The sequence below is a fragment of the Dipodomys merriami genome, unplaced genomic scaffold, assembly GCF_024711535.1.
Source record: "Dipodomys merriami isolate MVZ:Mamm:240054 unplaced genomic scaffold, mDipMer1.0.p SCAF_84, whole genome shotgun sequence".
NCBI classification, from domain to species: Eukaryota; Metazoa; Chordata; class Mammalia; order Rodentia; family Heteromyidae; genus Dipodomys; species Dipodomys merriami.
Window position 1 is genome coordinate 1,466,394 of NW_027206446.1, and position 21,475 is coordinate 1,487,868.

The 21,475-nt window shown below is 49.3% G+C and overlaps 1 protein-coding gene and 1 non-coding gene across 3 annotated transcripts in view; one reads left to right on the forward strand and one right to left on the reverse strand.

Annotated features, from left to right (window-relative positions):
- The window catches only part of LOC138819974 (solute carrier organic anion transporter family member 1B2-like), a 33,425-nt gene extending 12,367 nt beyond the window's left edge, over positions 1-21,058 (forward strand). Inside the window, exons 3-15 of one of the 2 annotated variants that reach the window (XM_070011566.1) lie at positions 70-211; positions 2,568-2,700; positions 3,469-3,569; positions 5,378-5,524; positions 6,085-6,183; positions 7,995-8,219; positions 9,772-9,936; positions 11,709-11,904; positions 12,140-12,602; positions 13,878-14,062; positions 17,132-17,196; positions 19,302-19,419; positions 20,796-21,058. In XM_070011566.1, coding sequence (XP_069867667.1) covers positions 70-211; positions 2,568-2,700; positions 3,469-3,569; positions 5,378-5,524; positions 6,085-6,183; positions 7,995-8,219; positions 9,772-9,936; positions 11,709-11,904; positions 12,140-12,602; positions 13,878-14,062; positions 17,132-17,196; positions 19,302-19,419; positions 20,796-20,991 — 2,235 coding nt within the window. In that variant the 3' untranslated portion in view covers positions 20,992-21,058. The remainder of the gene's footprint in view (positions 1-69; positions 212-2,567; positions 2,701-3,468; positions 3,570-5,377; positions 5,525-6,084; positions 6,184-7,994; positions 8,220-9,771; positions 9,937-11,708; positions 11,905-12,139; positions 12,603-13,877; positions 14,063-17,131; positions 17,197-19,301; positions 19,420-20,795) is intronic. The other variant, XM_070011567.1, reaches the window with a different exon arrangement.
- Positions 5,181-5,302, reverse strand: LOC138820148 (small nucleolar RNA SNORA26). Its single transcript, XR_011369733.1, has one exon. It is a non-coding gene; the product is annotated as a small nucleolar RNA SNORA26 (small nucleolar RNA).
- Positions 21,059-21,475: the final 417 nt, after the last annotated feature.

Genomic DNA, 21,475 nt, shown 5'->3' on the forward strand with positions numbered 1-21,475 from the left:
AAAGCTGCTTTAGGAAATAAGTTCAGAGTCCTTCCCTTATCCGGGTCTTTTTCTTTTTGTTCTCCTTAGATTTTCTTGGCCGCCCTGACCTTCTCCTACGTTTGCAAGACCCTGGGTGGCGTTCTTATGAAGGCTACCCTCACGCAGATAGAGAAGCGATTCGAAATCTCCTCCTCCAAATCGGGGTTCATCGACGGAGGATTCGAATGGGGTAACTGTATTTCTGTTGTATTTCTCTTGCTTCTTAGCCTGCCCCGGGGGGGGGGGGGCGGAATTTGTGGTCATGATGATCACTTGGGGTATTATGGAGAGACCAAGGGGTTCTGCTAAGGGCTCTATAATCTTTAAGTCAGCCCCCAACAACAATGTTGAAAGATTCAGATCCTGGGGCTGGGCAGGTGGCTCAGTGGTAGAGTGCTGGCCTAGCATGCATGAAGCCCTGGGTTTGATTCCTCAGTACCACAGACACAGAAAAAGTCAGAAGTGGTGCTGTGGTTCAAGTGGTAGAGCGCTAGCCTTGAGCAAAAGCAGCTCAGGGACAGCGCCCAGGCCCTGAGTTCGAGATCCAGGACTGACAACAAAAAGAAGATTCAGATCTTGCCCCAAACCTACAAACTGGTACCCATGCGATTTTTCATCTTCCTTCCTCGATCAAGGAAAGGCAAAGTGGCAAAAAATACTGAGAATAAAACAAAACAAAACAAAAATCAAGAATCTTGTGGTTCTGAAGAGCAAAGGACCAACTTTGGAGCAATCTAAGTGAGATTCGTTTACTCTCTGGAGATTAAGTAATCCTTCCTTTCTTCCTTCCTTTCTTCCTCTTTCCTCCTTCCCTCCCTCCTTCCTTCCATCCTTCCATTTTTCTTTCCTTCCTTTCTTCCTCCCTCCCTCCCTTCCTTCCTCCCTCCCTCCCTCCCTCCCTTCCTCCCTCCCTCCCTCCCTCCCTCCCTCCTTCCCTTCCTTCTTCCTTCCTTCCTTCCTTCCTTCCCTTTGAACACAACCTTGAAGGCACTGATTTGTCATCTCTGTTTAAACTTTAGGATCTTCTATATCAATGAAGCTCAATATTCATTAAGATTAATTAAATTATTAAGATTGATTAAAATGAATGATTAGTCTTTTTATTTTGTGAATTACAGCTCTTTTTCTCCTTGTGTTTGCTTTTTCTAATTATTTACAGGGACCCCCCAAATTATGGCTGCCATATAGATTATAAATATTTCCTACAAGTTTGCCTTATTTTTTTGCCTGTCCTGAAACTCGAACTCAGGGCCTGGGCGCTGTCCCTGAGCTCTTTCACTCAAGGCTGGCGCTCTACCACTTTGAGCCACAGCTCCACTTCTGGTTTTCTGGTGGTTCACTGGAGATCAGAGTCTCTCAGACTTTCCTGACCCAGCTGGTTTTGAACCATGATCCTCAGCTCTCGGCCTCCTGAGTCGCTGGGATGACAGGCGGGAGCCACGGGCACCCGGCTTGCTGCTCCTTCTAAAGCTTTATTGAAAACAGTCTTACCTGCATATTTAAAAAGTAACTGTATAAGGAAGGTGTATCTCTTTTTTTTTTATTCTGAATTTGGGAGGGTTCAAAGGATGCTACCTAATTCTTCACTCCTCTACCTCCAAGACTTCATAGCAATTTAATAGAAATTTAAAGTCAGAATGTTCTTAGCTTTACATTTAATCGACGATACATATAGATGCAGAGAGAGAGAGACAAAGAGAAATCAAAGGACGAATTCTCTAGAGTTTTGTCAAATTGGAAGCTTTTTGACACTAGTTAGTTGAACAGTACTGGCAAATGTCTTTGCTTCCCTCTAAATCTCATGGCTTCTACTTTTGCCTTTGAGTTTTTGGAAATATAGCCTCAAAAAAAAAAACAAACAAATTAAAAGTAAAGATCAGATGTCCAAAATCATTATCCTCAGCTGTTGCTTGGTTATTTTTTACCCACACAACTGACTCAGGCCGCGCAGAAACTCTTCCCCCCTCAATTCTGGGAATCATGTACACTCAATACTCAATCGAATGCCCTCTCTCCCTTTCCTAATAATATCTCTGACTTTCTTTTAATTAAATTACTAGTATGTTTTTAAGGGCAGGTAGGAAAGTTTCTTCTTTATCGTTCTGTTCTCTTATATTTCTGGCTCATCCGAGCCGATGTCTCTGAGGCATTGGAAGAATCCCAGAAATCACACATGCATGCATAAACACATTTCCTCCAGATCAACAAGGTTTTCCTTCTCTCCTTGTGTCTAAATCCAGTCCACCCCACCTTCTTCAGGAAAATGCGCTTTCCCGAACATTACCAAATCAGTTCCAGTGTTCCCCATTTTTGCATGGGAAGTTCCCTGGGTGTAGGGTTCGGCCCAGGCCACCCCCAGCCCTTAGCTGCAGTTGTTTTACCTGTGGTGGCTGGAGCATCCCCTGGCGATCCCATTGCAGGTGTGACAGGAAAAGCACCTGCTTCCTGCTCTCAGCCCTGGGGGGTCAGGAGTCAGCTAGCATTTGCTGACCATGAGTCCTGTCCATGCCTGTGCTCTGTCTGTCTGTCTGTCTGTCTGTCTCTAGGAAACTTGCTTGTCATTGTCTTTGTAAGCTACTTTGGATCAAAGCTCCACCGGCCGAAGCTGATCGGAATCGGGTCCTTGGTGATGGGGGCGGGGAGCATTGTGATCGCCCTGCCCCACTTCCTCATGGGCCGGTGAGTGCTGAATGCTGTGCCTGGGCGGGCCAATGGGAGGGGTGGGCGGGGCCAATGGGAGGGGTGGGCGGGGCCAATGGGAGGGGTGGGCGGGGCCAATGGGAGGGGAGGGGCCTGGGAGGGTGTGGTCCAGCGGAGGGGTGGGCCCCGGGAGGGGAAGCTACTGGGGGTGTGGTCAAGGGGCGTGGTCAGGAGGAGGGTGGGCATGGCCAATGGGAGGGGTGGGCGGGGCTAATGGGAGGGGAGGGGCCTGGGGAGTGGTGTGGTCATGCGGAGGGGCGGGGCCGTGGGGAGGGGGAGCGACTGGGTGGGCGTGGTCAAGGGGCGTGGTCAAGAGGAGGGTGGGGCCGGTGGGATGGGTGGGGCCAATGGAAGGAAATGGGCGGGGCCAATTGGAGGGGAGGGGCCTGGGGGAAAGGTGTGGTCAATCAGAGGGGCGTGGCCAGGGGGCTGCTGGGAGGATGTGACCAAGGGGCGTGGTCAGGAAGAGGGTGGGGCCAGTGGGAAGGGCGGGGCCAAGGAAAAGGAGTGGGCCGGGTGATGGGCGGGGCTAGGGCGGGGCCAATGGAGGAGAATGGGCCAATAGGAGGGGAGGGCGCGTGGGAGGGGCGTGGTTAATAGGAGGGCGGGGCCAAGGGGGGAGGCAGAGAACGCCGTCAAGAATCCACCGCGAATCCTGCGGGAGGAGGAGCGCGGGCAGGGCTGAGGGGGAAACTGAGGCTGGTCCGCAGGGGGCGGGCCTTCCGGTCTCACCCCGGCCTCTTGCAGCTACAGGTACTCGGCCGACTCCGCCAACAGCTCCGTAAGAGGACTGCTCCCGACCTGCTCGCCGAACCAGACGGGCCCGGGCCCCGAGCCGGCGGGCGCGGGTAAGACCAGGCCAGGGGCCGGGGGCGCGGGTAAGACCAGGCCAGGGCCGGGGCCGGGGGCGCGGGGGAGGCCGGGGCGCAGCTACCAGCCCGGCCCCCGAGGCTGAGGCCTGCGGACCTGCAGGGCCGCGAGTTCGAGCCCCGGGCCGGCACTAATAAGTGAACGGATGCATGCAGCGCAGGGCCGCTCCAACCGGCGCATGTGCACGCGTGTGCGTGCGTGTGTGCATGCGTGTGTATGCATGTGCGTGCGTGTGTATGCGTGTGTGTGCGTGACTATGCGCATGTGTGTGCACGCGTGTGCGTGTGTGCGTGTGTGCATGCGTGTGTGTGTGCATGCGTGTGTATGTGTGTGCGCGCGTGTGTGCATGCGTGAGTATGCGCCTGTGCGCGTGTGTGCGTGCGTGCATGTGGCGTGCCTGTGTGTGTACGTGTGTGAGTGCGCGCATGTGTGCGTGCATGCGTGTGTCCGCATGCGTGCGTGTGCGCGTGTGTGCATGTGAGTGTGCGCCTGTGTGCGCATGAGTGTGCACGTGAGTGCGTGTATGAGTGTATGCGTGCGTCAGTGTGTGAGTGCGAGTGTGCATATGTGTGCGTGTGCTTTGCCTGTGTAGCGTGCGTGTGCAGCGGTGTTCATGTGTGTACATGTGTGCACACGTGTGTACACGTGTGTTATTGTTGCTATTAAGGTGTTATACAGAGGAGTAACTTTCCCTGCCTCCCTCCCTCCCTCCCTCCCTCCCTCCCTCCTTCCTTCCTTCCCTCCTTCCTTCCTTCCTTCCCTCCTTCCTTCTTTCCCTCCTTCCCTCCTTCCTTCCTTCCTTCCTTCCTTCCTTCCCTCCTTCCTTCCTTCCCTCCTTCCTTCCTTCCTTCCTTCCTTCCTTCCCTCCTTCCTTCCTTCCTTCCTTCCTTCCCTCCTTCCTTCCTTCCTTCCCTCCTTCCTTCCTTCCTTCCTTCCTTCCTTCCCTCCTTCCTTCCTTCCTTCCTTCCCTCCTTCCTTCCTTCCTTCCCTCCTTCCTTCCTTCCTTCCCTCCTTCCTTCCTTCCTCTTTCTTGCTTTCTTTTCTTTCTTTCTCTCTCTGTCTCTGTCTCTGTGTCTGTCTGTCTGTCTGTCTGTCTCTCTCTCTCTCTCTCTCTCTCCCTCCTCCCTCCTTCCTTCCTTCACTTTGGGCCGTGGCTCCATTTCTCATCAGACGCTCTTCATGTTTTTCTGTTTTCCGGCTCTCTGATGTAGAAGCTGATCCTTGGTCATGCGGTAGAAGCTGATCCTTGGTCATGCAGTAGAAGCTGATCCTTGGTCATGCAGTAGAGCCGCAGACGCCCGCTTGTTTCTGATAGAAATCCCAGGGGCTGATCTTGTTGTTTTTAATTTAATTTTTTTTAAGCATTTCAAAACGCAGAGCTATGTCTTCTGTTGCTGTTCATACTATTATCGACAAAGCTTTCTTACGTACATATGTTCTAGACTTTTCTACCTCCAGAGAGTACCCTAAGGGTCTACATTCCCATGCTTCAAAACAGGGAAGTCTGCAAAGCGAGAGCTTGGCTGTGTCCCCCGCTTCCTAGACGTTAGAACAGTAGACATGCCTTGCAGCGGTGGTTTCCTTGGTTCAGTTGTGACTCTGGACAGGATCCAAGGAGCAGGTTTACAGGCTCATCTCTGGGTTTTATGGGGATTTCATTAACCCGTCTGCGTTAACCTCTTAGGACACTCGTAAAACCTTAACAGGACACAGGAAAGGCCGGCCTGATCTTATTTAAACAACAACAATAACAATAACAACAACTCTCCTCTTTTCTTCCTCCCAGGCTGTGACCAGGGCTCCGAGAGTTACTATTGGCTCTATGTCTTCTTGGGCAACATGCTGCGAGGCGTGGGAGAGACCCCCATCGTGCCCCTGGGGATTTCCTACATCGAGGACTTCTCGGAGGAGGGGAACTCTTCTATTTACTTAGGTGAGACACCGACAACCTGACCCAGACCCACGTCCTCTCCCCGCATCCCTCCTGCAAGAACAGCACCACCCATGGAAGGCTTCGGGAGAAATCACGTAGGGAAAGCGTCCTGGAGGCTTTTCCTCTTTAAAACTATATATGCATATATATAGTTATGCCAAGCGTATGGGCGCCTGCTTGTAGTCCCAGCTCCATGTGAGAGATGGAGAGGAAGATTGTAGTCCAAGACTGCTCCCAGACGAGAACTCCCACATCATCTTCTTCTTCAGGGCAGGAACTGGTGGTGGCTCCCGCCTGTTATCCCAGCTACTCAGGAGGCTGAGATCTGAGGATCAGGGTTCAAAGCCAGCCTGGGGCAGGAAAGTCTGTGAGACTCTCATCTCCAGTGAACCAACAAAACACCGGTAGTGGCGCTGTGGCTCCAGGACTCGTGCTAGCCTTGAGTTGAAGAGCTCAGGGACAGCGCCCAGGCCCTGAGTTCAAATCTCAGTGCTACAGAGCAAGGTCAGTGAGCTCTGTATTCTTGGCATTTGACTTATCGGGTCTTATCATGTTCCCAGGTATCCTGCACGCCATAGCAATGGTCGGCCCCATCTTGGGGTTCCTAATGGCATCTGTGTTTTCCCAAATATACGTGGACGTCGGATTCGTGGACCTGAGTAAGTGACAGCCCAGACAAGGAAATTTCTGGAAGGAAAAGCCGGGCAGTGGAGCCTGTGGTTCCAGTGATAGAGCATTAGCCTTGAGTACAACAGCTCAGGGACAGTGCCCAGGCCCTGAGTTCAAACCCCAGGATTTGCACCAAATAACAACAACAACAATAATAATAATAAAATTCAGCTATGCCATGCTTTGGCTAGCAATATGACACACACTTCAGATTGTTCCCTGGGTAGGAGAGGAGATCAGCAAGGCCAGCGAGTTTGCTTTTCAGTGGGTGGTGAGTTGGACAGGGAAATATACCAGCTGCCATTTGCTGTGTTGAATCTGCTGACCCCTCCCTCCAACCCGGGAAGAGGGTGGAAGGGGAGACGGGGACTGGGCACCCTGTTCTCAATCTCTGCCTTGTCGAATTGAAGCCCCGCTGGACCCCTGAAGAGCTTTTTTGAAAAACTAGGTAGTAAAGCTAAGATTACCCCCCCCCAATCGATCTCAAACTCGATCAACTGTCTTGTTCACGGCCTTCACCCGTAGAGTGAAGTGATCATTATCAATCCTGTTCCCAAAGGTGGTGTAAAGATAGCGATCCATGTTGATAATGATCATTACAATGATAACGCTAATGCCAGTTATCATTATCAATGTCACAGTCATTATTGATTCCAAACTTAGTGTTGATCCCAAACTTGCCATCCATGTTGTTATCATTATCATTACTGTTCCCGAACCTGCCACGGTCAGTATTATGAATTATCTATCAATATCATTATCATCTATCCTCAAAATTGTTCGCAAACTTACCAATATTGATCCCACACTTATCCCTCATCAATACGGTCATCATTATCACTATTGTTATCATTAGTAATATGGTGCCCAGCTTAGCATGATCTATATTGATACTGATCATTATCGATAACACAATCATGACCAATGCTGTTCCAAGACTTAGCATGTTACGGTTTCCACTATTGTTCATGATATTGATCACAATAACGATCAATACTGAGCATGCTCCGTTTGAGGACAGTATTGATAATGACAATAGTGGAAACTTGTCATTCAAATTAGTGTTATTGTTATCATGATCAGTACTGTTCCCGAAGGTAACGTGATTGATGTGGCTCAGTGTACCCTGGTGATCAGTGTTGCTCCCCAAGTCCTCCCCCTCCGCCTCGCGGTAGCCTCATGGATGTGGCCCGCGATCAATCCATGATAGGTGGTGGATGCTGGGTGGTGGGTGGTGGGTGATCGGTGGGTGATTGATCGGTGGTGGGTGATGGGTGATGCTGGTGGGTGGTGGGTGATGGGTGATTGATCGGTGCTGGGTGGTGGGTGATCAGTGAGTGATTGATTGGTGCTGGATGGTGGGTGATCAGTGGGTGATTGATTGGTGCTGGGTGGTGGGTGATCAGTGGGCGATTGATCGGTGCTGGGTGGTGGATGGTAGGTGATGGGTGATGGGTGATCGATCGGTGATGGGTGATGCTGGTGGGTGATGCTGGTGGGGGGTGGGTGATCGGTGGGTAATTGATCGGTGGGGGGTGATGGGTGATGGTGATAGTGATGGGTGATTGATTGGTGGGGGGTAGTGGGTGATCGGTAGGTGATTGATCAGTGGTGGGTGGTGGGTGATTGGTGTCAGGTGGTTGGTGGGTGATTGATCGGTGCTGGGTGGTGGGTGGTTGGTGGGTGATTGATCGGTGCTGGGTGGTCGGTGGGTGATTGATCGGTGCTGGGTGATTGATCGGTGCTGGGTGATCGGTGGTCATCCCGTGGGGCCGGGCTGACCGCCGCCCGCCGCCCGCAGGCTCCGTGCGCCTGGGCCCGCAGGACGCACGCTGGGTGGGCGCCTGGTGGCTGTGCTTCCTGGTGTCCGGGCTGCTGTCCGCGCTGTCCGCGCTGCCCTACTTCTTCCTGCCCAAGGACCCGCGCGCCGCCCGCAGCGGCTCCGCCTCCACGCAGGGCCTCAAGGCCGCCCAGGAGCCCGCGCTGCCCGCCCGACGCCCCAGCCAGACGCCGCCCGCGCTGCGAGGTGAGGAGGGGAGGACAGCCGGGGGGACAGACGGGAGGACAGCCGGGGGGACAGCCGGGGGGATAGACGGGAGGACAGCCGGGGGGACAGCCGGGGGGATAGACGGGAGGACAGCCGGGGGGACAGCCGGGGATGGGCAGCCGGGGATGGGCAGCCGGGGATGGTCAGCCGGGGATGGGCAGCCGGGGATGGACAGCCGGGGATGGGCAGCCGGGGATGGTCAGCCGGGGATGGACAGCCGGGGATGGGCAGCCGGGGCTGGGCAGCCGGGGGTGGGCAGCCGGGGATGGGCAGCGGGGATGGTCAGCGGGGATGGTCAGCCGGGGATGGTCAGCGGGGATGGTCAGCGGGGATGGTCAGCGGGGATGGTCAGCCGGGGATGGTCAGCGGGGATGGTCAGCCGGGGATGGGCAGCCGGGGGTGGGCAGCCGGGGATGGGCAGCCGGGGATGGACAGCCGGGGATGGTCAGCGGGGATGGTCAGCCGGGGATGGTCAGCGGGGATGGTCAGCCGGGGATGGGCAGCCGGGGGTGGGCAGCCGGGGATGGGCAGCCGGGGATGGTCAGCCGGGGATGGGCAGCCGGGGATGGGCAGCCGGGGATGGGCAGCCGGGGATGGGCAGCCGGGGATGGGCAGCCGGGGATGGTCAGCTGGGGATGGTCAGCGGGTGTGGGCAGCTGGGGGTGGGCAGCCGGGGGTGGACAGAGGAGTGATCGGTGAGGGGCGGTCAGCGAGGGGGGGTGGCCATATAGATACAACATAGTCATATGAAATCAGTCTTAATATATATGTATAAATATAATGTAACACATTAATATTGATAAGATATACCATATATATACATACATAGTATATACAAATAGATGCTATAATGTAATATTCAATATAATATATTACTTAGGATATGTAATTCTATCCTATATATTTATATTTGTATGTATTCATAATAAATATTATATATAAATAAATACAAATATATAATATATGATATAAATATATAATATATGCACAACATATAATAAATATATTTTATATAGTATATTATATATTATATTATGTATCATATAATATATAATACTATAGAATAATATATAATAATGTGTATATTTTATATATTATAAATGTATAATATATAATATATAAATGATATAATGTATAACATATAATTAATATAGATTGTGTATAAATATAAATATATGTTATATACATATATATGTATAATATATAATATATAATATACAATGTGTAATGCAATATTATACAATGTGTTATGCAATGTTATACAATGTATAGTATATCTATTTGTACACATGTAGTGTGTAATATATTTATAGACAGGGTTATACCCGTGTGTATGATATGTTCTCATACACACATGATGGGTTCTACACTCGTGTCATCTATGGCATGATGAAGGCGTGTTCGCGATCGCCCTGGCCTGGTCCTGGCGTTCCCCGACCCCGCACGTGGCTGATGGGCGATGGATGGGGTTGGAGGTGGCGGGCGGGGCCGGCGCGGGGCCCAGGCTGAGCGGCGTCCGTGCGTCCCGCAGGCTTCCTGCTGTCCATGAAGCGCCTGCTGTGCAACAGGCTGTACATGCTGTTCCTGGTCACCACGGTGTTGAAGGTGAGCGCCTTGATCGGCGCCTTCACCTACCTCTTCAAGTACATGGAGCAGCAGTACGGCCAGCGCACCTCGCATGCCAACTTCCTGCTGGGTAAGCCCGCCCCGCCCCGCCCCGGCCTTCTCCCCGGGGTGCAGCCTGGGGGTACAGTGCCTAGGCCTCAGGCCTTGCTTGCCAGTGCTCCCTGATCTACAGCCAGCTCCTCAGGAGGCTGAGGTCTTGAGGATCCAGGTCCGAGGCCAGCCGCGGGCAGGAAACGTCTGTGAGACTCTTATCTCAGCCAAAAGCCAGCAGCGGAGCTGTGGTTCAAGTGGTAGAGCGCTAGCCTTGAGCAAAAGCTCAGGGACAGCGCCCAGGCCCTGAGTTCAAATCCCACAACCAACTAAACAAAACCCTAGAACACTGAGGTTTCCTAAAGAAATGAGCCAGGCAACCATGGCTCACGCCTGTCATCCCAGCTCCTCAGGAGGCTGAGACCTGAGGACCTTGAAGCCAGACCTATCCTTGAGCAAAAAAGCTGAGAGACAGTGCCCAGGCCCTGATAAATACACCATATTATATTCCTAACTCACCACAAATATTCTTATTTTAGACAATATCTTTTGCTGTCATGCCAGAGAGCTGTGTGGCTCCTATTATATTGTCCCTAAAAGTCCCGTCGTGTGACAGCATTGCAAATACTCCCTAAATGCGAATTTGAATGAAAAATTCAAGCACTATGGAATAGCAGTATAAGTAAAATAATCACGTGAAGAATAATTGGCAAACGAACTTCCTAATGCATCGGAGCAGAATTCTGTGTGAACTTGTGGTTGAAAACAGTGGAAAATGTCCAAGTCAAGATTTTGCTTCTAATAACCAAACTGGGATGGGTTTTGTCTGTCTGTCTGTCTGTCTGTCTGTCTGTCTGAGAAATATTCTTCTTCATTAGCTCTTACTGAACAATGAAATGGAAAAGGGATCGATCATTTTAGTACAGTCTAAAGACTCGTTCATTCTCCTGTTTGGATGAAGAAAGGGAAAAGATATTGGTTCTCGTATGTGATTTTCCTACTTGGATGAATAAAAGAGGATATTAATTCTAGTATTCAGTTTTCCTGAGGGATCTTTTTCGTTTGTGTGTTTGTTTTGTTGGTCTTAGGGCTGGAACTCAGGGCCTGGGCGCTGTCCCTGAGCTTCTTTTGCTCAAGGCTGGTGCTCAACCACTTGAGCCACAGCGCCACTCCCTGTTTTCTGAGTGGTTCCTGGGAGATCAGAATCTCACGGACTTTCCTTCCCTGGGCTGGCTTCGAACCATGATCCTCAGATCTCAGCCTCCGGAGTAGCTGGGGTGGCAGTCCCAACTGTTGTCAATTTACAGAAGAAAGAACAAAACAAGCCCACATAGCAGATATATTATATATATATATATATATGTAATATATATAAATATAATACAAATAGGCATATGTATTTCTGATAGATAAATATTTCAGATAGATAAATATCTCTGTCATCCTTTTACTACTGAACAAATCAACTCCTTATTTTATAAGTCTGTCTCTGTCTGTCTCTGTCTGTCTGTCTCTCTGTGTCTCTGTCTGTCTCTGTCTCTCTGTTTCTGTCTGTCTCTGTGTCTCTGTCTCTGTCTGTCTCTGTTTCTGTCTGTCTGTCTCTGTCTGTCTGTCTCTGTCTCTCTCTCACACACACATCCACACGCGTACACACACACACACACACACACACACACACACACACACACGGCACACTGGCTTGGCTTGCCAGCGGCCACGTTTCCAGTCTGAGGTTGTCTGCACCCTCCTTTCTGGTGGGGGGGGGGCTGATCTTTTCTGTGCCGACCCTCCTCTATTGTGTTTGATTCCCAGGGGTCATCACCCTGCCCACCATGGCTTCTGGGATGTTTCTAGGAGGTTACATCATTAGAAGGTTCAAGCTGAGCGTGCTGGGCATCGGGAAGCTGCTGTTTGGCACGACCCTCGTCTCGGTCCTCCTCCACGTGGTGTACTACGTCCTGCTCTGTGACAGCCCCGCGGTGGCCGGCCTCACCGTGCCCTACCACGGGTCTGTGTTGCCCTGGGTCCCCAAAAAGATCTGTCCAGATTTACCTGACAGAGAGATTCTCAGCCGGGCCTCCTCCCCTTCTCCCCCTCCTCCCCCTCCTCCTCCTCCTCCTCCCCTCCTCCTTCTCCTCCCCTCCTCCTCCTCTTCCTCTCCCTCCCCTCCCCTCTCCCCTCCCCCCTCTCCTCTCCCCTCCCCTCCCCCTCTCCTCCCCCCCTCACCCCGCCTGTGTCCGCAGGGTCCTCTCGGAGCCCCCCGCCGCCCCGGGGCTCCCCCAGTGCCGCGCACACTGCGGCTGCTCGGAGCAGCTTTGGGAGCCCGTGTGCGGGGCGGACGGGGTCACCTACCTGACCCCGTGCCTGGCGGGCTGCCCGGCGCCTGCGGCCAACGGCTCAGGGAGCACCGGGAGCACCATGAGCACCGTGAGCACTGTGAGCACTGTGAGCCCCAGGAGCACTGTGAGCACTGAGAGCACCATGAGCCCCAGGAGCAGTGTGAGCACTGAGAGCACCATGAGCCCCAGGAGCACTGTGAGCACTGAGAGCACCATGAGCCCCAGGAGCACTGAGAGCACTGAGAGCACCGGGGGCAACTGGAGCACGGGGAGCATCAACAGCACTGTGAGCCCCAGGAGCACAGCGAGCAACAGGAGCACCATGAGCACGGGGAGCACGGGGAGCACCGAGAGCATCAACAGCACTGTGAGCACGGGGAGCACCAAGAGTACCAGGAGCACTGGCCTGTGCACCCCCAGAACCCCGGGGTCCCCTGTGCACCCCCAGAACCCCGGGGTCTCCTGTGCACCCCCAGAACCCCAGGGTCCCCTGTGCACCCCCAGAACCCCAGGGTCCCCTGTGCACCCCCAGAACCCCAGGGTCCCCTGTGCACCCCCAGAACCCCAGGGTCCCCTGTGCACCCCCAGAACCCCAGGGTCCCCTGTGCACCCCCAGAACCCCAGGGTCTCCTTGCACCCCCAGAACCCCGGGGTCCCCTGTGCACCCCCAGAACCCCGGGGTCCCCTGTGCACCTCCAGAACCCCAGGGTCTCCTGTGCACCCCCAGAACCCCGGGGTCCCCTGTGCACCCCCAGAACCCCAGGGTCCCCTGTGCACCCCCAGAACCCCAGGGTCTCCTTGCACCCCCAGAACCCCGGGGTCCCCTGTGCACCCCCAGAACCCCAGGGTCCCCTGTGCACCCCCAGAACCCCAGGGTCCCCTGTGCACCCCCAGAACCCCGGGGTCCCCTGTGCACCCCCAGAACCCCAGGGTCCCCTGTGCACCTCCAGAACCCCAGGGTCTCCTGTGCACCCCCAGAACCCCAGGGTCCCCTTGCACCCCCAGAACCCCGGGGTCCCCTGTGCACCCCCAGAACCCCGGGGTCCCCTGTGCACCCCATGCCCAGCCCTCCCCAGGCCCAGGGGTCCCCTGTCCTGGTCATCTCAGTTCTCATCTGGGGTGGCCACGGGGAGGAGGAGGAGGAGGAGGAGGAGGAGGAGGAGGAGGAGAAGAGAGCTGCAGAGGAAGGAGGAGAAGGTGGAGGGGAGAAAGGAGGGGGAGGAGGAGGGGGAGGAGGGGGGAGGAGGGGGGAGAGGAGGGGGAGGAGGGGATAGGAGGGGGGAGCAGGGGGAGAAGAGGGGAGGAGGAGGGGGACAGGAGGAGGGAGGAGGGGGGAGGAGGGGGGCAGGGGGGAGCAGGGGGGGAGCAGGGGGAGTCGTTGGACCAGAGGAAGGAAAAGCGAGCAGAAGAGGAGCAAGTTCTGACAAGTAGAATTTTAAGGAGTGAGAAAATGGCCGGCGGGCTTTGCTCTCTGATTTCCTCTTTCCCCTTTGACCTCAGGCCTGTGGGCTAGCATGCCTGTATTAAGCACACACACTCACTCACACTCAGACACCGGCCCACGGTAGTGTCCGTGCACGTCACGCAGGGTGGCACAGCGTGCCGGGTGTGCGGCCCTCCGTGTCACACGGCGTCTCTGCAGGTGTTCCATAACTGCAGCTGCGTCCGGGCCTCGGCTTCCCCAGCCCGCCATCGCTCGGCCCAGCTGGGCGAGTGTCCACGGAGCGACGCGTGCAAGAAGAGATTTCACACTTACCTCGCTGTGCAAGCCCTGCAGTCCTTCTTCACGGCTCTGGGCACGCCCGCCCTCATGCTGCTGCTCATGAGGTGAGTGTGGGCGCGTGGGGTCACGCGGGCGCGCGCAGACGCTTCCAGATGCCCTGCGCGTGGCTAGCTGTGGACCAAGGTCTCACCCCTGCCACCGTGTTCAATGTGCATCGTCTGGGGATCGTTAGGATTCATAGGAGTGCTAGAGTAACGAAGAATGGCTTTGCCTTTGATTCTTCCCATGGTGAAATCTAGATTGATTCCTTCCTTCCTTCCTTCCTTCCATCTTTCCTTCCTTCCTTCCTTCCTTCCTTCCTCCTTCTTTCTTTCTTTCCTTATTTCTCTTTCCTTCCTTCCTTTTTTCCTTCCTTCCTTCCTTTCTTTCTTCCTTCCTTCCTTCCTTTCTTTCTTTCTTCCTTTCTTCCTTCCTTTCTTCCTTTCTTTCTTTCTCTCTTTCTTCCTGGACACTGTCCCTGACCTTCTTTTTGCTCAAGGCTGGTGCTCTACCACTCGAGTCACAACTCCACGTCTGGCTTTTTTTTTTTAGTGGTTCATTGGAGATGAGCATCTGGCTTCAAACCCCAATCCTCAGATCTCAGCCTCCTGAGTAGCTGGGGTGACAGGCGTGAGCCCCCAGCTCCCGGCTGGGGCCCAGCTTTTGCCATAGACCCTAAAAACCCAGGTTAACTGGCAATTGCCTTGATTGTAAAAGTGTCTCTCTCTAGTCCTCAGTGGAGTCTCTATGTTGAGTTGCTCTCCATCCTGGCCAGCACGATACAGCACCTGTTGGGTTCATGGAAAGGAAACATTTGAACACCCCAAATATAAATGTATGAACTTCAGTCAATAATGACATCCCCGAGCTTTGAATCCACACACAAAATGGGTCTTGACCTAGTTTCCCGTAATGTCCTTCCAGACAAAAGAAAAACGTATGAAGAAAACTTAACTCCTTCATTTCTTAAGACAGATGTTTAGACCGCTTACTGAGTTTGTTGAAGAATATTCCATGATCAATAACACAGATAAGATACCTTCTACAAGCATCTTCCAATAATTAGAGATCGACATAAGGAAAATCAACTTAAACACATTTAAAGCGTTCTCAGCACTATAAGGGAAAAGACCGTATTCAATGTAATACCAGGGAGCAAGAGAAAGATCCTAATTTAGGATCGAAATGAGAGGCGGGGAGGAGGAGGATTCATTTGGTGACTACTTCTCAAAAGAAGGGACGTTGAGAGACCAGGAGTGTGGTGGCTTATACCTGTAATCCCAACCACGTGGGAGGCAGAGGGGGGAATGTGGGTTATACTCCATCTCAACAAAAAGAGCTGCGAAGGCTGAGGGGCTGGTGGCTCCCGCCTGTCATCCCAGCTTCTCAGGAGGCTGAGATCTGAGGCTCATCATTCAAAGCCAGCCCGGAAAGGAAAGTCCGTGAGACTCCTATCTCCAGTGAACCACCAGAAAACCAGAAGTGGAGCTGTGGCTCAAATGGTAGAGCGCCAGCCTGGAGCTGAAGAGCTGAGGGACAGCGCCCAGGCCCTGAGTTCAAGCCCCACCACTGACAAAAAAAAACAAACCAGATCTGGGAGGGTCATGCATGCCTGTTGCATCTTGTTTCATAAGAAGCATAGATAACCGGATCACGAATCCCAGGCTGGCCATGAAGGCTGATTTCATCCAACTGGAAGTGATGGGTGTACTCCACCGGAAGTGATTGATGGATCAAACCGGAAGTGAATGATGGATCAAACCGGAAGCCACTGGCCCATCCAACTGAAAAACTAAGATGGCCGCCCCTCTGAAGTCTCATTTGAGGGAGACAAGAATGGGAATCAGGGGCAAAGAGGAGGATCTCTTGGGCCAGATCTCCACAAGAGGAAACTTTAATGGAAAGTCTGGAAAGGGATTAGGCTCTCAGTTTTTGTTGGTGTTGGTGGGGTTTGGGGTTGTGTTTTGTTGGTGTTGTTTTAAGGCAAGGCCAATGGAAGTTACTGAGGGCTTGAATGAGGCATGGAAGACAGAATTCCAGGACGATGTCAGGTCTCTGCCCTGAATGCTGAGAGGTTTCTTGGAGCAAAATGGGCAAACGTTGGAGCAGAGGAGTTGGAAGGGGGCAGAAGCTAGGACCATTTAAAAAAACGAAAAAAGAACCCAACTCTATGAATCTCATGAGTCTCCGGTCTGACATTTGGGAAAGGGGTTTTGGAATCGACAAATTGGTGATTGTCTTGAAAACGAAGTCAGGGCTGAGAACTCAGATTTCAGGAAAAGTGGATGTTGGTGGCGGTGGTTGGTTGCTTGCTTTTTGTTTGTGTTTTGTGCTTTTTCTGAGTGGCGATCGATTCTCTCGCTCACCTACATGTTCTTCTCCCACTGACTGATTTTGTTCCACTCACTATCTGCATTCGATGACCCCAGGAGTGGAGGATGCGAAAGAGAATTGTAGAATTGCAAAAGTGAGTGGATTTCTAATTGAGAGGAACAAGGCAGCTCTCTACCTATAAGGTCACTTCTAAATACACATCCAAGGGCTGGGCAGGTGGCTCAGTGGTAGAGCGCTTGCCTTGCATGCCTGAGGCCCTGGGTTCGATTCCTCAGCACCACATAAGCAAAAAGAAAAAAGCCGGAAGTGGTGCTGTGGCTCAAGTGGTAAAGCACTAGCCTTGAGCTGAAGAGCTGAGGGACAGCACCCAGGCCCAGAGTTCAGGCCCCACAACTGGACCCAAAAAACAAAAAACTAAATAAATACACATCCAAGATGCTACAATAATGAGCTTTTCTTTATTTACTCTTCATGGTTGTAGTATATAACACATAACATATCCTATCTTGGTGAATGAGAAATCAGGTCATTCCAGACAACACGAACCTGGTTATAATCATAAAATCTCACAATGTTCTCACCAATATCACGTGTAAAAATGTCAAAACACAACAACAAAATAAGGGAACGATGATTATTGTGGTTACTTGGTTGTTGATCTTTAAAAGAAGAAAAACTAAAAAATGGTAACTGAAGGGTTTTTATTCATCCATCAAGAAGAATTGCATGCACAGATGTTTTAAGATTGAACTCAGACTTTCTAAAGATGCTAACGTTTCTTTGTCTTCCTCGTATTTCAGACTTGTGGAACCTGACCTCAAATCACTGGCTATGGGTTTCCATGCACTGAGTATACGAACGCTAGGTATGAAAAATTATAATCAATTCTGCGTGTTCATATTCTTATCCAGGCTCAAACACCTGAATGTTGTGACTTTCCCATTATAAGACATTTACAAAGCGGTGTAAGTAAGAATCATTTCTAGCTTGTTGTAAATGAAAATAAGAAGAGTTAGAGAAAAAGACGAAAGAGAATTTGATTCTGAATTCTAGGCAAAGCCCAGTTGAAGATCAAAGGATTCTAGATATTTGTTTTACATGGTACAACCTAAAGACAAGAAATGTTCAGAGATTTTTAAATTTTATTTTACTTACTTAATTTTATTTTATTATCATTAGTAGTTGTTCAAAAGGATTTCAGTTGAACAAGTCAGTTTATGAGTCCAGTGCATATTGATCATGTTACCTCTTCCATCGCTCACCCCTATTTCTCCCAGAGATTTTCTCCTTTACTTAGAAATATTATTAGCAGGCACAATGCTGAACTCAGGCTTTTCTTTCTTTCTTTTTTGTTTGTCAGTTGTGGGGCCTGAACTCTGGGCCTGGGCGCTGTCCCTCAGCTCTTCAGCTCAAGGCGAGCGCTCTACCACTTGAGCCACAGCGCCACTTCAGGCTTTTTTCTGCTTATGTGGTGCTGAGGAATCGAACCCAGGGCCTCATGCGTGCAAGGCAAGCACTCTACCACTGAGCCACCTTCCCAGCCCCTAAACTCAGGCTTTTGTGGGTAATATCTGAAACAGTTTGAGAGTTCTGAGAATCTGGTCAAAATAAAATTGTTCCAAGACGGGTGCTGGCGCTCACGCCTGTCATCCCGGCTACTCGGGAGGCTGAGATCTAAGGAGAGAGTTCAAAGCCAGCCTGGTGTAGGAAAGCCTGTGAGACACTTATCTCCAGTTAAATCACAGAAAAAGCCAGAAGTGGTGCTGTGGCTCACGTGGTAGAGCGCATGCCTTGAACAAGAAGAAGAGGAACAGCACCCAGGCCCAGAGTTCAAGTCTGAAGACTGGAAAAAAATTGTTCCAGGCAACAGGAAGTAACATTTACTGTGTAGCTTCTGTCTGACCAGTGTTCTATCAGAACACGCACTCACCTTCCAAAACGTAGAGACCCAAGAGGAGGGCAGGCTGGCAGAAAAGCAAATGAAGGGTTGATGTTGTCCAATAGAAATACACTCATCACCTGACTTCTGAAATGCAACTCCTCTGTACAACATCATAATAACAACAAAGTTATATAGAATATATACTATAGATCATAGATAACATAGTAATTACATAATTATATAACAACATGTAATATGCAATATAATTTTCTATTATATGTGTTATATATTATATATGATATATAATAGATATATAATATAACATAATACGTAATGTTATATAATTCGTATATGTTATCTATTAGATATTATAATAATTATACAGTATATAATAGGTAATACATTACATAATATATAATATGTAATATGTAATATATAATAATATATTGCATAATTATATAATTATATATTATGTAATTACATAGAAATATATTAATATATGAATATATAATACACCATTATATATTAATATATAATGTACTATATATAACATAATGTATATCATATAATATATGATATATGATATTGTATTATATAATATAATATATGACACCTATATATATTATAATATATGACACCTATTATATACTAATATATTATTGCTATATAATTATATATTAATATATGTTAATTATATATTAATATATAATTATATATTATATTATAATTATGTATTTATATATAATATAATACTATAATATAAATATATGGTTATATATAATTATATATTTTTATAATGATAATATTCTATATTATGTAATTATATTATATCATATAATTATATACTAGATAATACATAATATAATGAATTCACTAAATAGTAATATATATATGCATATATTAAAGATACAAAAGGGACCGGGCACACTGGTGGCTCACGCCTGTAATCCCAGCCACTGAAGAGGCTGAGCTCTGGAGGATGGCAGATGGAGGCCAGCCCAGGCAGAATGGTTTTACGTATTCCAAAATGAACCAGTTCCACTGGCAGCCGCGTGTCTGGTCCTGACAGCCGTCTTCCTCTGTTTCAGGAGGCATCCTGGCCCCCATCTACTTTGGAAGCCTGATTGACAGGACCTGTGTGAAATGGTCCATCACTCCATGCGGGAAGAGAGGCGTTTGCAGGATGTACAACTCCACGTTATTCGGGTAAGTGGTCACCCGTGGGTCCCGCCAGGTGTCATCCGTTATTGGATTCCCCCCCCCTTAGTTTTTAAAGATATTGTCTTCAATGCCATAAATACACCAACAATAATGCCACCAATGCATGAACATGTCCTTTTCTGCCTGGGAATTCATGTGCTGCTATCATCAAAATAATTGAGCTGAGCGCCGGTGCTTACGCCTGTCATCCCAGCTACTCACGAGGCTGAGATCTGAGGATCGCGGTTCAAAGCCAGCCTAGGCAGCAAAGTCTGGGAGACTCTCATCTCCAACGAACCACCAAAAACTGGAAGTGGAGCTATGGCTCAAGTGGTAGAGCACCAGCCTTGAGCTGAAGAGCTCAGGGACAGCGCCCAGGCCCAGAGTTTAAGCCCCACAACCGACAAACACACACACACACACCAAATTACTAGTATTTTGATTGCGATTGCCTTGAATCTCCAGGTGAATTTGGAAAGAATGGATATCATGATCACATTGACTCTTCTTGTTTATGAATATGTAATACTCTGTTCGTTTGTTTTCATCCACATGTGATAGTTTTTCTCCCTCACCTGATATGTAATTCATTAGATTTACAGTGAGGTATGTTGTGGAGCTTCTAGTATAAAGCGTAATATTGTTAAATTATAAATTCCACTGATTCCTTACTGACACATGGGAAGTATTTGACGTTGATGCGTTAACTGTGCATATGCATACCTGCTGCAATCTCGCTATCTTTGTACATCGTTTTAGGAGGTATTTGTCTGTTCTTGAGACTTTCACCATAATGATTGCGTCATCTGCAATCAAAGACATGTTTCTGGTTCTTTCTCAAACTACACGTGGTTTATATATTATTTTATTTTTTATTTTTTGCTGATCACGGGGCTTGAACTCACGGCCTGGGCGCTGTCCCTGAGCTCTTCCACTCAAGGCTTTCTACTTGTTAAGATTCATTAGTGAATTGATCGAGGCCTGGTGCTCTTTCTATTGTGTTCAATTAGTGTTGTTTGAATTGTGTTAAGTTTATTGGGGTCGTCTGGTGTTTCCTGGGTAAATCGCACACCTTTCTTTGAAGAAACTGCGTTCATCCAGGTTATTAATTCTGTGATTATGAAAATTGTGGGAATCGTGTTGCTCATACAATTCCTTTATTATCTTTACGCTTTCTCCTCTTGCTTACGTGGGAAAGAATATTCTAAGGGGCACCGAAGGTGGTGTTTCTCTGCTTTCGTAAAGAAAACTAGACTCCCAAATGTATGCTCACGTGAGGATTTCATTCTTTTATAACCATTTCAATTGGGTTTTTGTTTCTTTTCGTTCTACTCAGTTTAAATAATCTTCTATGTTCTTTCCCCTTCCCCTTCTTTTTCTAGAATTACCTACTTAGGCTTACAGTCTATCTTGAAAATCCTAGGAGTTGTTTTTTATATTGTGTTGATTTGGGCCATGAAGAAAAAATACAAAGACAAAGCTTCAAAGGACACAGGAAATGGAGAAAAAGCCACGGACGAAGCGAACGGAGAGTCTGCAAACAATAACGGACACTTAGTGAGTGAGACGTGTATATAAAGGAAGAAGAAAATGTGTTCACTGCTGTGTGTTTCCAAAAAAAAAAGAATAAAGAAAGCCCACTCTATTGTTAGAGAAAGCTATTGATTCCTTCACGAAGAATTCCCACACGCTATATAGGATGGGCAAATAGATAAGGGCCATGAATTTATGATGAGATCACTCATCATAAGGATGATCACTCATCATTGGTAACGCATAGAAAGTAAAATAGAACATAATAATAATTAATAATAATATAGTATTGAGAGTGAAATAATAATATACAACATCGAGAGCAAAATAGAAAATAATTATTATTATTATTAATATAGAATATTGAGAGTGAAATAAAAATATAAGTATCGAAAGTAAAATAGAAAATAATAATAACAATAATAATAACAAGCACCCGTGGCTCCCGTCTATCATCCCAGCGACTCGGAGGGCTGAGATCTGAGGATCACGGTTCAAAGCCAGCCCAGGCAGGAAAGTCCATGAGACT